This window comes from Pseudozyma flocculosa, assembly GCF_000417875.1.
Source record: "Pseudozyma flocculosa PF-1 unplaced genomic scaffold scaffold00005, whole genome shotgun sequence".
Lineage (NCBI taxonomy): Eukaryota > Fungi > Basidiomycota > Ustilaginomycetes > Ustilaginales > Ustilaginaceae > Pseudozyma > Pseudozyma flocculosa.
The window spans coordinates 508,603-523,646 of NW_006920873.1; the positions used below are offsets into that span (position 1 = coordinate 508,603).

The 15,044-nt window shown below is 65.0% G+C and overlaps 5 protein-coding genes across 5 annotated transcripts in view; 2 read left to right on the forward strand and 3 right to left on the reverse strand.

Annotated features, from left to right (window-relative positions):
- Positions 1–1,223: 1,223 nt before the first annotated feature.
- On the reverse strand, positions 1,224–4,448 carry PFL1_01989 (uncharacterized protein; the record flags this gene model as incomplete). The annotated part of the gene is made up of 4 exons (XM_007879500.1): positions 1,224–2,816; positions 2,960–3,441; positions 3,565–3,697; positions 3,798–4,448. 4 exons carry the CDS (start codon positions 4,446–4,448, stop codon positions 1,224–1,226), a joined length of 2,859 nt encoding a protein of 952 aa, XP_007877691.1.
- Positions 4,449–5,704: 1,256 nt separating this feature from the next.
- Positions 5,705–6,408, forward strand: PFL1_01990 (uncharacterized protein; the record flags this gene model as incomplete). Its single annotated transcript, XM_007879501.1, has 3 exons — positions 5,705–6,076; positions 6,231–6,269; positions 6,361–6,408. 3 exons carry the CDS (start codon positions 5,705–5,707, stop codon positions 6,406–6,408), a joined length of 459 nt encoding a protein of 152 aa, XP_007877692.1.
- A 416-nt stretch (positions 6,409–6,824) lies between these two features.
- PFL1_01991 (uncharacterized protein) lies at positions 6,825–9,857 on the reverse strand (the record flags this gene model as incomplete). Its single annotated transcript, XM_007879502.1, has 1 exon — positions 6,825–9,857. One exon carries the CDS (start codon positions 9,855–9,857, stop codon positions 6,825–6,827), a length of 3,033 nt encoding a protein of 1,010 aa, XP_007877693.1.
- A 1,792-nt stretch (positions 9,858–11,649) lies between these two features.
- PFL1_01992 (uncharacterized protein) lies at positions 11,650–14,546 on the forward strand (the record flags this gene model as incomplete). Its single annotated transcript, XM_007879503.1, has 5 exons — positions 11,650–11,785; positions 11,955–12,593; positions 12,708–13,726; positions 13,917–14,154; positions 14,302–14,546. 5 exons carry the CDS (start codon positions 11,650–11,652, stop codon positions 14,544–14,546), a joined length of 2,277 nt encoding a protein of 758 aa, XP_007877694.1.
- Positions 14,547–14,801: 255 nt separating this feature from the next.
- PFL1_01993 (uncharacterized protein) overlaps positions 14,802–15,044 on the reverse strand; it is a gene marked incomplete at both ends in the record, with an annotated part of 2,312 nt that continues 2,069 nt past the window's right edge. The window contains one exon of the mRNA XM_007879504.1: positions 14,802–15,014. Within this exon, the coding sequence (XP_007877695.1) occupies positions 14,802–15,014 (213 nt within the window). The remainder of the gene's footprint in view (positions 15,015–15,044) is intronic.

Genomic DNA, 15,044 nt, shown 5'->3' on the forward strand with positions numbered 1-15,044 from the left:
CAGAGTAATGGTATCGCGAACGAGCGGCGTAAGCTGGGGGTACGACGCTTTGCGTCGACTCGTCCCGCACCAACTCGTCTTCCACCCTGTGCCAGAAGGACAAACGCTATCAAACTCCGACCGGTCCGCTACCGAGAGAAGGATAATGGTGGCGGCTCGGCAGACTTCGTTCAATGGTCCTTGGCGAGCTTGTCTTTCTGCAAGCCCCTCATCCCGCGAACGCGAACGAAGCAAGTGAAGGTGGCGGTGACGTCGAAGCGATCCTCAACTCCGAGCGAGGCGGTACAGTGTACTGGTAGGAACCGCCGCATGCTGGCTGTTGATCTTCCCGACTCTTCTCTTTCTCTTTTCTCCCGTCGGAAGAATAGACATTCACATGCATGCACCAGAGCGCGGAAGGCAAAGAACTCGCCGACCTCGTCGCGTATTCGACCGAGTCTTCTTTCCCCCGCACCCCGCACTTTCGCACCCCGCACTGCTCCGCACCGCCGGTTCCCAGCTTGTCTCCTCGCCTTCTTGACGAGAGGCTGCGTCCATGCGTCTTTAGAGTCGAGTGCCATCAAAGAAACCTCTCCATCTACGCCCGGCTGTTCGACTCGAACGACGGTGTTCCGTCGGCCTTTTGCATGGCTCTCTAGCGAGGCCATCGCATCCCTGGTCGTACAGTACGATCGACATCCTCCGACGTAGAGATGCTGAACCGAGAGCCAGACGTACGCCCAGCTGTACGCCCGTTCTCGCTGCACCTCGTCGACGATGCACTAAAGTGCGGGGTAACAGCACGCTGCCGCACTTCCGGGTAGGGGTAAGGGTGGGGGGGGGGGGGGGGGTCTTGGGCTGCTTATTGCTACGGAGTCGGGACGTCTGGACGGTCGCCTGGCCTGGCCTTCGCTCCACGGGCATGGCCAAAGTGATGAGCTAGACTAGACCAGGGCAGCCACCTGCCAAGCATCTCGTTTGCTTTCACGCGGCCGTCACGACACCGCTTGCTTGCGATGATATCACATCGTGCGTGCATCAAAGCGTCCGAGGTGATCCGACGACAGGCGAGAGTCGAGCAGGCTTTCACGTTCAAGACTGGAGAGCGGGGGGTGGGAAGCCCTTGCCTGGCTGGGCTGGCTGGCTGGCTGGCTGGCTGGGTGGGTGGGCTGCATTGCCTCATCTACCGTACGATTCACAATCGACAGCGAGAAGCGGGGGCTGGCTAGGCAAGGCAGGGCAGGCTACGACGAGGCCGTGGCGTTGCGCTGCGAGATCGGGGCGAGGCCGATGGTGTTGGTCTTTGCGTTGGTGGCAAAGTAGACGTTCTTGAGGAACGCGGCGCCGACGAGCCACTCGTTTTTGCCGCCGACGTCGCCGGCCGAGACGGCGCTGACGCAGTCGCCCAGCAGGTCGTCGGCGTCGACGGGCAGGAAGATGAGGTCGCGCGGGTCGATGCCAAACTCGCGGCCGCCAAACGTCAGCGACACGGACGCCGTCGTCGTGCACGGGATGGTGTAGCCGCCCTGACCATCGGGCTTGCTGCCCTCGATGGCGGCGTGGAGCGCATCGGCGTCGCTCTGGGGCGCCACGATCAACGAGGTTCCGGTATCCAGGATGGCGGTCCTTCCGTCCATTCCCAGATCCTTTCCACCGAAACTGATCCGGTCGATCGGCGCCTCCCAGAAGCCCTCGGTCGAGACGTTGTCGACCTCGGTGAGCGAGCCTTCAAACTTGAACGGGTCCACGCCGCCAAAGGTCACCTCGCCGTCGTTGTACCCGTCCGAGACGCGGCCGAGGTGGTAGCCCATGACGGGCACGTCGACCAGCCCGGCCTTGTAGAGCGCATCGATGGGCGTCGGCACGCCCGCGTTGCTCAACTCCGTCTTGGCCAGCCCAATCAGGCCCTCGAACGGCACGTCGTCGCCGCTAAAGTCGTCCGACTCCTTTTCGGCCAGCCCAAACGTGTGCTGCGGCAGCGTCATGCCGGCCACCGTCAGGCTGTCCTCGGCCAGCTTGCCCTGCACGTCGCCCGTGCCATAGACGATCGAGAACTTGGTGTCAATCTCGCGGAACGTCGTCGACGTCGACGTGCCCAGGCGCTGGTGCGAGTCGCTGCACTCGGTGCACGACGTGCTCGGGACCCAGGTATCGGCTGAGCCCGAGTCGACCAGCATCCGGAAGGGCAGCTTCTCGCTGCCAATCTCGACCGTGACAACGTAGCCAATGTCGTTGGCTTCAATGTCGAGCCCGAGGCTCTGCGCAGCGGTGGGGTCCTCGGCCTTGAAGAGGTCCGCAGCGGTCGAGGCGGTCAGATCAGACTCGGGGAATCCAGTCTCCGCATCTTCTGACGCGACCGCCGCGACCGCGGGCGCGACCGATGCCGCTGCGGTAGCCGCTGAGGTGGTCGAAGGCGTCGGCGAAGTAGATGCTGTCGGGGTGGCCGAGGGGGCAACTGGAGCGGGAGCGGCGGTCTGAGTGGTCGAGTCAGAACCTCCCGTTCCAAGGATGCCGTCCAGCAGACCACCGAGCAAGCGCTTCTGGGCAGCGAGGCCCGTCTTGGCGTTCTTGGTGTACCCGAGGCGAGGATTGACGTGGCGCTGACCGACGGCCAGCGAGGCTTGGGCGGGCGCGAGGCCAGAACGCCGCGATGGCGGGTATGACAACACGGAGGCAGACACAGGGACGGCTCGAGCTTCGAGGCCTATGGAGCGTCGGGCTAGAACGCTCAGCCTTCTCTTCGCGAGCGCCTTCTGCATCTGCTCCGGGCTGACGGGAGCCCGCTTGAACATCGACGCCAGCTTGGCGTTGGCGCGGTTGATGTGATGTTGGTAGAGCTGGCGGGGCAGGAGGTGGGAGGCAAGAGGCGGGAGGAGAAGGCAGAGGGCGCGTCGCGAAAGCGAAGAAGGCTAGGGATCAGCGACGCCGGTCGGACGGACCCGTCGCAACGCCGTCATGCGAGTCGCTCCGGACCGCTCACCATCAGTGGATCGCCGCCATTGGGGTTCTCGAGCCGCTTGAGCTGCAAAGTCATGCCCACCCTCCCCGGCGTGTCCGAGAACGAGGACGCCGGATCGGACTTGGCCGCGCTCTGAGGCGTTCTGGAGCTCGACTCGCCAGCGCTCCCGTCGCCGCCGCTCGAGGGCGAGTTGACCTTGGCCATGAGCTTCTTCCCCTTTTTGATGACGACGCCGACCCTCGGCTTGGCTGGCTTCTTCTTGGACGTGGCCCGCGCCACCGGCAGCGCAGCCGCCGATGGGGGGAAGCCGACCGGTGCCAGGGCATCGTCGCCGTCCTGCCCTCTGATCGCGTTGCGTACGTCGATCGCTCCGATGTAGATCAGCAGCAGCAGAAACGCCAGCAGGCGGGCCGACATCTGCATCATCGTCGGTATTGATCGCGAAGTCTTGCGCGGACGCGGTCTTGCAGGGGTCTTCTTGATGGGCTGGACGCGGCTCGATCCTGTAGCGACAGCGGCAGCGGCAGCGGCGGTGACGGCGAAGGCAGCAATAGAAGCCGTGACAGCGTCGGACTGTGAGCGGTCATGGTCGCACCGAATCCGTGTGCAGCGCAACGTCTGCTCACCACTGAATCTACGACGGTCTTTCCGATGCCTCTCTTCTCCGATTTGAAAGGGTGAGGAGCTCCGTCCACGAGGAATAAGGAAAACGAGGAGCAAACGAAGAAGGAATGTGTTTTTCGTGGACGAGAGCTTGAGCTGCGATGGCCGAAACGGAGGAATGGATGGAGAGGCGGTCAGTCAGATGGCCAGACGCATCGATCGGCCTTCTCGCTCCCTAGCCGCCGGTGAGACTTACGACCGGCCTCTTGAGAAAGGAAAAGGGACTTGGCTCGAAAGGAAAGTGCAAGGTCGGCAGGCCAAGAGAGAAGGAAAGCAAACGGAGAAGAGAAGATGGCAACCCCAGAACCAGTCTTGAAGGGCGTCGGAAAGGGAGGGAACCGTCGAGGTCGGTGGTGGTTGATGCCGCGCAGCGTATGGAGGGAAAGGAAGGAAACGGGAGGGACGAGGGAGGCCAAGATGATAAAGGAAAGTCGCGAGAGGGGGGCAGGAGCTGCCTGTTCTTCGAGGGCAGTGAGGGCAGAGCACATGCTCTTGCTTGCCTAGCTGCAGCGGTCGGGGTCATCCCACCACACTGCCTTGAGCCAGCATCACCGTGGGCTCGACGTCGGGACGGTGATGGCATCTCGAGCATGCAGGATCTAGATCCATGGGATCGGCTAAACCTTGGCAGGTTGGATCGTCGTCGTCGTCGAGGCGCAAGCACGAAGGCCCAGCTACGGATCCAGTACTGTATGAGCGCATCGGTCGGGGCGAGGCGGATGCTCAAGCCATCCGACCTCGCAGCCGGCTGGCGTCCTTGGCTTGGCGGTCCGTTGCGATGCAGTGTCCGGCTCTCGCGTCGGCGTGTGAGCCGCAGTGACGGGACGGAGCGGGTGGAAGGATGCATCGGCCCATCACGCCGACGATCAGTCGGGCGGGCGTGCGAAGGTCTGCCGGTAGCACTGCGCTGGGTGTGACGGAGTGGTGCGCGATGTTGGCGGTGAAATGTCGCGTCGGACGGTCGCCGAGCGGTGGCGAATCGTGGCCTGCCTGCCGTACACGCCAGCTGCTTCCGCGCATGTTCAACTTCCACCTACGTCGTGGCCTTGCAGCATCCACCCAGGAGGAGGACGGCGGATGCGAGGTTGCCGCATTGTCTACCGTAGGTAGATGCCACGGGTCGTTGTGCAAGACTCAGCAAACAGATCGAGGGAGGCGCGGGCTGGCAGGGCGGCGTGCCGGTGGCCTGGCTTCCGTGGCTGTCCGTGGTCGTTGCATCTCGCTGATGCGTCAATCACAGACTGTAGGCAATCAGCCATGGCCAGGCATGCTGCAGGAAGAGGTTAAAACAGAGCGCTGCGTCGATACAGTGCTGTAGGTGACCTGCCCGATCCTGTTGCAATGATGGCGGTGACGCCCGTCTGCGCGACGCTGAGGGCCTGCGAACAAGAATAGCAGTCGAGATGGCGGCTTGTCGCGACTGCGCACGCACTAAGAGCGAGCAAGTCAGCATCGCGATAAAATGGCCGGGGTACTTACCTACCGCAGCTGTGTAGCGTCTTCAGGCCAGCAGTGGCGATGCTGAGGCCACGACCAAGGCGGTGCTGGGCTTGGTCACTGGTGTCAGTCCAGTAGTCGTCCGTGGTGCGCAGGCTGACGTAGCAGCGAGGTGTCAAAGGGAGGCATCACATCCCAAGTGCTGGTCCCAAAGAAGCCTGGTATGGCATAGACTGTTTGCCTGGCATGTTGATGAGGGTTGACCAAGGGGCGGTTGTTGGTGGTGATGGTAGTGCGGCGGTGGCGGTGGCGGTGGCGGTCGAGGGGGGGCTCTTTTCGGCCGGCAGATCGAACGACGCAAGAGCAGTGGCACGTTGTCGCCTCCACTACTCTGCTACTGGCCAACGCTCGGGCCGCACCGTTCCGCCGCTCCTCGACCTCAGCCAAGTCAAGAAGGCGGTGCGGCGCGGCGCGGCGCGCTTTCACTCTTTCTCAACGACTTCCTTCGACAAAGGTTCCTGCCACTTCCTCTACGCTGTGAGTGGCCGGCTACGCTTCGATCGGTCTGGACTGGACTCGCCCTATCGCTCACACCACGCTCATCTAAACGTTTCCCGCCGCCGACCCCACTCGCCACCCCTTCCCTCAGCCCTTTGCCTCGCCAGGATGAAGGAGCAGATCGCATTCTACGTCCTCGCCGCCTGCCAAAAGGCTCCCCAGGCGGTGCTCGACGAGATCCGCACCTCGGACACCATCGACGAGACCAACAGCGGCGAGGGCCCGCGCGAACAGTGCCCGCTCTACGACTTCATCGAGCTGGCCAGCCACGACAAGCTGTCGAGCCTCGACGACGTCCTCGCCGACCTGCGCCAGAGGAGCGCCGACACCTCGCGCGGCACACAGTGGGACGCCAGCCACTTTGTCGTCGCCGGCCACGAGGCCAATGCCAATCCATCCGTCGTCGTCTTTTACGAGCTCAGTGAAAAGGGAGACGTTCAGGGTCAGCTCAAGTGCACCGCGCCCATGGTCCTCGATCCCGTGAGTGGCAGCGCCACCATGCCCAGTTCAGCGAGGCACCACGACGTATCAGGTATCCTCTGACACCTCGAGAATGACCCTCCTCCTTCACCCTCCTTCTGCCATCTGCCATCTGCCATCTGCCTTCTGCCATCGCCCGTACCGCCACGCGCAGGCATGCAACATCCCCATTGCCAACATGGATCTCGAAGAGGTGAAAACAGCCGCCGCTGCGCCTGTCACCATGCCAGACCGATTCTGACGATCTCCTCCGCACCCCGATTGATGCTTTCCCGCCCTCCCAGTTCCAAGATGCCTGCGGACAAGACGGCATCTTCCGCGGCTTCCAGTAGCAGCCGCTGGTCCCCACCCTCTCCTTTGGCAACCTATGCGCATAGCCTCAATCACACATGCGCAGCTGCACAGCCACGCGGGCTTGCCCACGACCGATGCGCGTCTCGCGCAGCCCGCAACCCAATCACGTCGTCCACCCGCTCAATCGTGAGCGTCACAACCTCGGACGCCTCCCCTGCTGCAGGCGTTGCAGACGTGCATGCCTCCGTCCTCTACTCTCCGACGCCTGCTAGCCTCTGCGGCCTCGACGACCAAATCTGACAATGACGGGTGACATTGCAAGCACCTTGCTTGCTGATTAGACCTGCTTCTGCCTCTACAAGAAACCTCTTCTCCCTTTGCCGCGGAACGGACCCAAATCCAGGCGTGGTCAACTCGCGCTGCTGCCCTCTTGGCGAACGACGAGTCCGGCGGATCAATGGACGGCGGCTGCAGCACTCGCACCAGCACCGGCACCGGCACCCTGGGCCGAGGATGCCGCGGCGGCTGCGTCGCTGGACGACGGGGCATCGGCCAGCCGAGTCGATGCAATCACTGCTTCGCCCTGGCGCGCCTCGGCCTCGTACGCCGGCGGCGGTGGGTCGCGAGCCCTCGTCGTGCCCGCTGCGTTGCCGACCTCGCGTGCGTGCGGACGCCGAGTCGGCATGACAACTGGCCTGCCTTCGACCCCGACTGCATTCGGACCTGCCACGCGGGACACAGAGTCGCCCACCGTCGAGCTGAGCGCCAGCCAGCGCTGCGACAGCCGTTGCGGCGTCGCGGCGCCCGCGCTCGGATCGCTGCGATCGCGAGCTGGTGCCGAACGGTGAGACAGGGGCGAGGGCGGTCGACCGCCAATGCCCAGGCTGGGACCCAGTCGGCCGCTGCCGCTGTTGACGGGCGAGGGCATCGAGGGACGCGGAATGGCGCGCGGCACGCCGGGCGGGCTCGCGAGCGGACGCCGGCTTGGCACGTCGGGCTGCGCCGCCGCGGCATCGAGCGGGTCTGGGCCCGCGTCGTCCGGCGTCAGGCTCCAGTAGTTGGGCAGGTTCATCCACTCGTCGGCCGTGTGCACCGACGTCAGCGTGATGGGCGCCTCGATGATGATGTCGTACAGCTTGTGCTTGCGGTCGTCCTTGACCGGCGCCGCCGCCGCCTGCGTCCCGTCGGCGACCCCGTCGGGCTTTTCGACGCGGATCATGACGCGGACCAGGTGGTGGACCGCGATGTTGGACTTGGCGTGGTTGGTGCTGAGGTTGATGCGCGTCGTCGAGTGGTCCGGCAGGTCGAGGTCGGCCGCCAGCTCCCAGGGCCCGTGCGGGTCCATGATCGACGGCAGCGCCTCCGAGTCCGGGTCGTCGCCCGCCGCAGCCTCGGCGAGGGCGGCGAGCGGGCTGCGCTGCAGCGCCTCGGCCGAGTCCGACATGATGGGCAGCAGCGGCTCGCCCGAGCCTTCGTTGGCCACCTTGAGCAGCGTCCACTTGCGCGGCACCTCGTGGCGCGCCACGCGCCGGCCCTTTGCAAAGTAGTCTGTCCGCTCCTCGAGCATCGCCGTGATCTTGTGGATCCGCACCTTGCCCTGCGGCACAAACTTCAGCCAGAGCGGGATCTTGCGTCCAAAGGGAAAGCTCTTGCCGCTGAACACGACCATGTACGACAGCACGTCCTCCCACGTCCGCTCGACGACGATCGAGTCGGTCTCGTCGAGAGCGTCCTCGTCGGGCGCGTGGATCAGTTTGATCTCCCTTTCGGCAACCAGATTCGGGGTCAGAGCGCCGGAGCGGTACACGACGGCCTTGAGGACGTACTTGGTAAAGCCAAAGTCGGCATGCAGCGTCGGCGGCAGATTCGAGGGGAGCGAGATGCAGACGGGAAAGGTGTAGGTGCCCTTCTTGAACTCCTTGGACTCGGCCGCCGCGCCGACGTCCTCCTCGGCCTTGGGCTCGTGCTCCTTGAGCAGCCCGCCGATGAGACCCTTGAGCCCAGACTTTTTGCCCTTGCCCGGCTCGCCCGCACCCTTGCTGGCCTGCTTGAGCTTGCTCGAGACCGAAGTCTTGTCGCGCTCCGACACCTCTGCCGAGTTGCGCCGAGACGCCGGCGAGCTGCGGACCGGGCTCGGAGTCGACTGCGGACCCGGGACCAGCGAAGATGCCGATGCGGCAGTCGACACCGACGTAGCCGTTGCAGCGGCCGAGGAAGGGCCCGCGGCAGGGCCAAGAGGGGGAGGAGGGTGGTCGAACCGCACCGTCTGCTCCTTTGCGCGCGGCGAGAGGGTCTGGCCAGTGAGGATGCTCCTTCCTGGCGCGGCCGAAGGCGTCCGCGACATGGTCGGCGAGGATGGAGCCGTCGAGTCCCGCGAAGCGGCGGGATAGGCGTCTCGAGAGCCTGAGCCGCCCTCGGTCCAAGGGGCGGACGAAGTGGGCATCCATACCGGCGATCCGATCTCGCTCGATGGCGAGGTTGCGTTGGGCAACTCGTCGACTGTTGTCGTCGAAGGCCAGCCGTCGTAGTCAAACAGCGGTGCCGACCGCGGCGCGTAGCCTGGCGGCCGATCGCTACTGGGCGGTTCGAGGTAGGCGCTCCAGCGCTGCGCTGAGGTCGCCACTGCACCATTCGGTGGAGACGCCGCTGGAAAGCCTTCGCGAGCGGGGCTCTGCAAGTCTCTCCGAGCGAAGAGTTCGGAAAAGCTTCCCAGACCCTCCTGAGGGGCGCGAGGGGTCGCGGAACTCGCGAGGGGGCTCGGAGGCTGGAGCGGCGGCGAGCGGCTCGACGCTCCGGAGGCGGCATTGCCCTGGTCCGCCCACGAGGCGGTGCCTGACCCAGTCCGATTGAGAGCCGGACGAGCCGGGGCCTTGGTCGCGGCACCTTTGGATTTTGAAGCGTTCAGGTCGGGACGCAGCGTCGGCGGGATGATAGCAGTGCCCGCCTTGGCAGCGGCACCTGCCAGTTGGCGGGCCAGGTTGCTGCCAGTATTTGTCGTCTCCTCTTTGCGAGCAGCAGCGGGGCTGCGCGAGGAACTGCTCGCGCCTGCGGTGCTCGGATCCCGCTGCTGTCCACCGGACACACCCGCCGAGGCTGCGGCGGCCGAGTCCCAGTCGAACTCGTCGTTGAGACCGATGCCGGGTCCCACCGAGTTGCTCCTCCGCCTGCCGGGCACGGATCCTTCGACCTTGGCGTCAAAGAGAGTGGTGGTCTGCTTGAAGATGGTCACCTCCTCGACCAGCTCGAGGCGGTTGGGACCGATGCCCTCGGGCCAGTCGGTCCGAGCGGTACCCGTGAGGCTGACCGAGATCTCGCGCACCTTGCACGGCTTCGGGAGGTAGACGGTGATCAGCCCCCTCAGTTGCGAGGGCGGGGCATCGACGTTGATGGGCCTCCTCCGGCCGCGGGCATCTTCGCCGGCTGCCGACTGGCCTCGAAGGTAGACGACGGGCTCGAGCTGCGCGATTGATACGGCGGCGGGAGACATGGATGGTCGTTCAGGTGCCGCGCGGATCAGCCGGTCGGCTCTTGGGTGTGAGGCAACGTGAGGGGCGGAGCTCGACTAGGAGCCGAAGCAAGCCGAGCTCGACTGTAGGACGTCGCGAGCTTGAGAAGCGGTGGCAAGAAGGGTTTCCGGGGGCAGTTCCGAGCGTGCAATTGGGAAGGACGAGGTTGCGGCGTTGTCCGATCCGAGTGGGAGAAGGCAGCAGCAGGCGTCTAGCTCGAATGCCGAGGCGTGCCGTGCCGCTGATAGAGTGCACCAGGCGGGCAAGGCGATCTCAATTCGCTCGAGCGTCGAGCGTCTATGTCGGGGAGGGCGTCGCTGGGGTGGTCAGGGAGCAGCGCTGCGTCGGTGATTCCGCAGCCAGGAGCACGCGATGGTCGAACAGCGATGGCCGAAGATCGAGGATCGAGGATAGAGACAGTGGCAGTGGCGGTGATGTCGACCTCTTGAAAGGTTGCTCTTCCTACCCTAGCCCCGGCAGACCGTGGACGCTCGGTGGCGTGATGCGGGCAGGTGGCCTGCGAGAACGGCGGCGACGGGGCCAAACAGGCTAGGGTATGTCTGGCGGCGGTGTCGGTGGTGGTGGTCGAGAGGAAAGCGTCGGGCGATCCGCGAGGCGAGCACCCCATGGCTTCGCCTGCCTCCGTCCCCCTCGGCCTCGACCTCGACGCTGCGCCGGCCAGTCAGGGTTCGGCAACCTGCTTGCTTGCTTGCTGCTCGCTGTGAACAAGGTGAGCCTCGTTATTTTGGGACTCGATGGCCCCACTCTCGGAGGGATGATTCATGGCAGCAGCATGCCTTGCGGTTTGCCAGCCAGCCAGAGTACGTCTTGCTCTGTTTCGCCCTTCGGCCCTTTTCCGAGCCACGCGACCGGGCGAGACCGAAGCGCCCCGACCCCCGCCTGCCTCCTCTCTTCCCGGCCCCTCTCGTGGTGAACACGCCATGGCGATGGTCCTGCCGTAGCCATCTATCTCGCCCGCTCCCTCCGTCCGAAACTGAACTCGACGAGGCCGGAGGTCGGCGAGGGCGATGAGGGCGGTGACAGCCCGCCGCCGCCGCCGGCGTCGCCTTCGGGAAAGGCCGAACTTTTTCTGAGCCGATGCATAAACCCTAGCCTTCCGTTTTCCCTCTGGGCAGGCCGTGCAGCGCGGCGTGGCTTGCTTTTCGGCGTGGAGGGCGCTCGACGTCGTCGCTCCAGGACGTGTGGCACCACCAACCCTTGCCCCGTCCTGGCCCCGAACAGGAGGCCGAGGCTAGGGCTGGCGAGATACCAACCAAAGCCGAGCCGGGCGGGCTGACGGGCGCGCGATATCGACGTGCACATCGCATGTATGGCTCGAGCGGAGAGTCAGCAGGCCTAGGGCAAGGCGACGCTGGGCTAGGCCAGGATAGGGTGGCGGGGCACGTTGCGAGAGCATAACCTGTCCCCACAGGCGTTGCCGCGGCCCAACCCGGCCCGCCGCTGGCTCCACCTAGGACAAAGGGACGGCTCCGCAGGGCACGCCTGCCAGGCCAAGGCCGGATTGCGGGGCATCGGGTCGTGGCCTCGATCGGGCTCAGAACGTGGTGGACCGGGCGAGGTCTTCTCCACCTCACCAGCTGGCAGGCAGGCGGCAGCCAGCACCTTGGTGGCACCTCGCTCGCTCCATCTCCACCGACTTCCACCTTCCTCGCTCCCTCGCACACCCTCTTCACCGTTGCAGCGTCCTGTTCGTGACGGCTCGGAATCTTTCTCCTCTCTTTTCAGACCGGCAGCAGGAGCCAGTCGGTCGATATGCCGGCATCCCAAGCCGCAGCCGCCGCAGCTGGCGGCGCACCCGCCCAGCCCGATGCACCACCAGCCACCGACTGGAAGTGGACGCTCGGTCGGGCCGCGATCATGTACCTTGGAGTCCAGTTTGTCATGGGACGTGAGTAGTTGCAGCTGGCGGCATTGCGCTCGGCGAGCGGTCAGTCGTCAAAGGGCTGGCAGGTGTACAGACGTCGCGCATACCTCTCTGACACGGCCTCTTCTCCTTGCCCTGCCCGGCCCCCGGCATTCATCTACTTGGCCGCCCCCGGCCGCCGTGCCGTCAACAGCCAACGGTCCCTTTGCCAGCAAGAAGGGCCCGCAGACGCAGCCGAGCGCACAGCAAGGTGTCGCTTCGGGGGACCCGACGGTCGTCGACGCCTCGTCGGCGGTGCCGGCGCGGAGCAGCCCCGTGCTGCCCGGAGCCGAAGTGGTGCCTCTGGCGGCGTACGGCAGGCCCACCGTGCCGGCCTGGTCACAGGATGCACCTCTCGACTTTTACGTCTACATCTCGTCGGCCCCTGCCCCGACGCACGAGGACCTCTTGACGCAGTCGTCGGAGCTCGTCGCGGGCGGCGGTACGGAGCGCGCTCCCCCGGTGCCCTTTGACGCTTTCCCGCAGCTGCTCCAGGACCCCTTCCGTCCGGACGCTGGCTCCGATGCCCACGTCGTTTACGCGCCCGCAAACGGCGTCGCGAGCGGCAGCGGCAGTGGCAGCCTCCGACCCATTGCGGCCGCAAAGTGGTCCGACATTGGGCTCGGCGACTTTGCCATGACGCGCGACGTCGACTTCACCCTCAAGCTCGACGACCAGGTGCGCAGCAACAACGGCAGCATCTGGGCCGACCTCGTCGTCACGCCGCGCGGTGTGGCGCTCAACAAGCTCGACAGGGCGTCGGCGCGCAAGGCGGTCCTACGTACGCGAAAGCGTGAGTGGCCCTAGGTCACCCTATGCGAGCTTGGAAGCCCTTTCGACACCTGCCTCGATGCCACATCCTGACCGCCTACCTTTCCCGTTCTCTCCTGGCCTCGTCGTCTGCCAGTCCTGACCCGGCTGCTGCCCCTCAAGAGGAAGCGCGAGGAAAAGAACCTCTTTGGCGGCAGCAGCAGCAAGAGCGGCTCGGAAGCCGAGGCTGGCGAGCCCGACGCCGCCGAAGATGCCGTCGATGCAAAGGCGCCGCCGCCGCTGGTCGGGCACTGGCACACGAACCTGTCGGTGGCGCTCGTCCAGGACGACAACAACCCGCAGATCCAGCTGCAGCAGCTGCCCCCGCCGCTGCGGCAATACATCCACGTCCCGCGCGACGGAGCGGGCGAGAAGCTGCAGGACCCCACGGGCCAGTTTGACCTGCGCTTCCCCACCGTCTTCCCCAACGACTTCTGGCTTCTCAAGGAGCACATGACGCCGATCAACGAGACGGTGAGCGAGGTGCGGCTGCACATCCACCTCTACCACCAGACGTTCTTCAAGTTCCAGATCCTGGCCTCGGTGTCGGACGCGTTCGACAAGCAGGCCTCTGGGGCCGGCGGCGGTGGCGGCATGGGTGCGAGCGCGACGGGCAGCGAGATCGACATGCTCAAGACGATGCTCCTCGAGACCAACCCGTGGTTCCTGGCCCTGACGGTGACTGTCAGCCTGCTGCACAGCCTGTTTGAGTTCCTGGCCTTTTCGTCCGACGTGCGCCACTGGAAGAACAAGGACAACCTGGCGGGCGTCAGCTTGGGCTCGATCCTGACCAACGTCGTGGTCCAGATCATCATCACGCTGTACCTGCTCGACAACAACGAGGAGACATCGTGGATGATCCTGGCGGGCCAGGCGGTGGGCGTGCTGATCGAGGTGTGGAAGCTCACAAAGGCCGTCACCGTCGGCCTGGTCGCTGCGCCGCCGGGGTCGCTGGTGCCCTTCCGCCTCAAGATCTCGGACAAGCACGTGCTGAGCGAAGAGGAGAAGCGGACGCAGGAGTACGACAAGCTCGCGTTCAAGTACGTCGGCCTCGTGGCGGTGCCCGTGCTGGTGGCGTACACCGTCTACTCGGCGCTTTACCAGACTCATCGAGGCGTAAGTGGTGGCGTGGCGTCGCGTGGCGTGGCGCTCTCTGAGATCCGGACCCGGACCAGCATCCTCGCCCCATCGTAGCGACTCCGACTGACTGATCTCACATGCCCTCTCCCCTCTCCGCCCGCGTCTCCCTTGGCGCCCTACGCAACAATCCTCTCGACGACTGATCGTTCCGACGCGTGCCACACAGTGGTGGTCCTTCATCATCTCGACGGCGACGTCGTTCGTGTACGCCTTCGGCTTCGTGTCGCTGGTGCCGCAGCTGATTGTCAACTACAAGCTCAAGAGCACGGCGGGCATGAACACCAAGACGTTTGTGTACAAGATCCTGGGCACGTTTGTCGACGACCTCTTCGCCTTCTGCATCAAGATGCCCACGCTCCACCGCCTCGCCTGCTTCCGCGACGACATTGTCTTTTTCATCTTCCGTGAGTCGCGGGCCGCCCTTCCCACCCTCCCTCTCTCTCTCTCTTCCCGCGGTGGCGCGGCGCTGTCTGGCCTTTTTTGGCTGTGGGGATGCTAATCGTTCTACCCACCCGCTCTGGATCTCCGATGCACGGCGGCGGTGGTGGCAGTCTACCAACGTTGGATCTACGGAATCGATCCGACGAGGAGGAACGAGTTTGGCCAAGTCGTCGATCCAAAGGACGACCAGGACGAGGGCGGCGAAAAGGACAAGGTTAAGGCAGGCAAGCCGACGACGCCCGCCACGCCCGCTGTCGGCGCCCTCAAGGCCTCGGGACGCGAGGAACAGGTCAGAGACGGTCTAAGGCCTCGAGGAAGTGCCACAGCAGGCGAGGCAAAGGCGGAGCAGGAGTAGTAGCAGCGACGAAAGGGCGGCTCATCGTTCGATGCGTCGGCTTCGAGACAGGCGCATAGGATGCATTCGGCATTGCGATGGGTCGCCGGATAAGACGAGGTGGGAAAGCGACCGAGGCGCACGGGAGGGGATGGTCGAGCATGCTACTTTACAACAAGAAGAACAACAACAAGGATTCGAAGCCGGTGGGGAGGATGAGCAAACAGTGGTGTCGACGTCGACGACCCAGGATGGCACGACGAGGTCGACCGGCGACTAGGCCCTGACGCTGCCCGCCGCCGTCTGCCAGAGCTTGGGCTTGGCGAGCACCTTGATGTCGCCGTACTCCTCGTGCTGCTGCAGCTTGACGCAGTCCTTGGTGCCCAGCACCAGCATCTCGAAGAAGAAGCCCGCCGCCGCGCGTCTCGACGCATTCTGCGACACCTTGGCAAAGCTGAGCTTCTTGACGCCTCCCTCGTCGTCGTCGGTCTCGACGAAGCGCGAGGCCGTCGTTGCCGC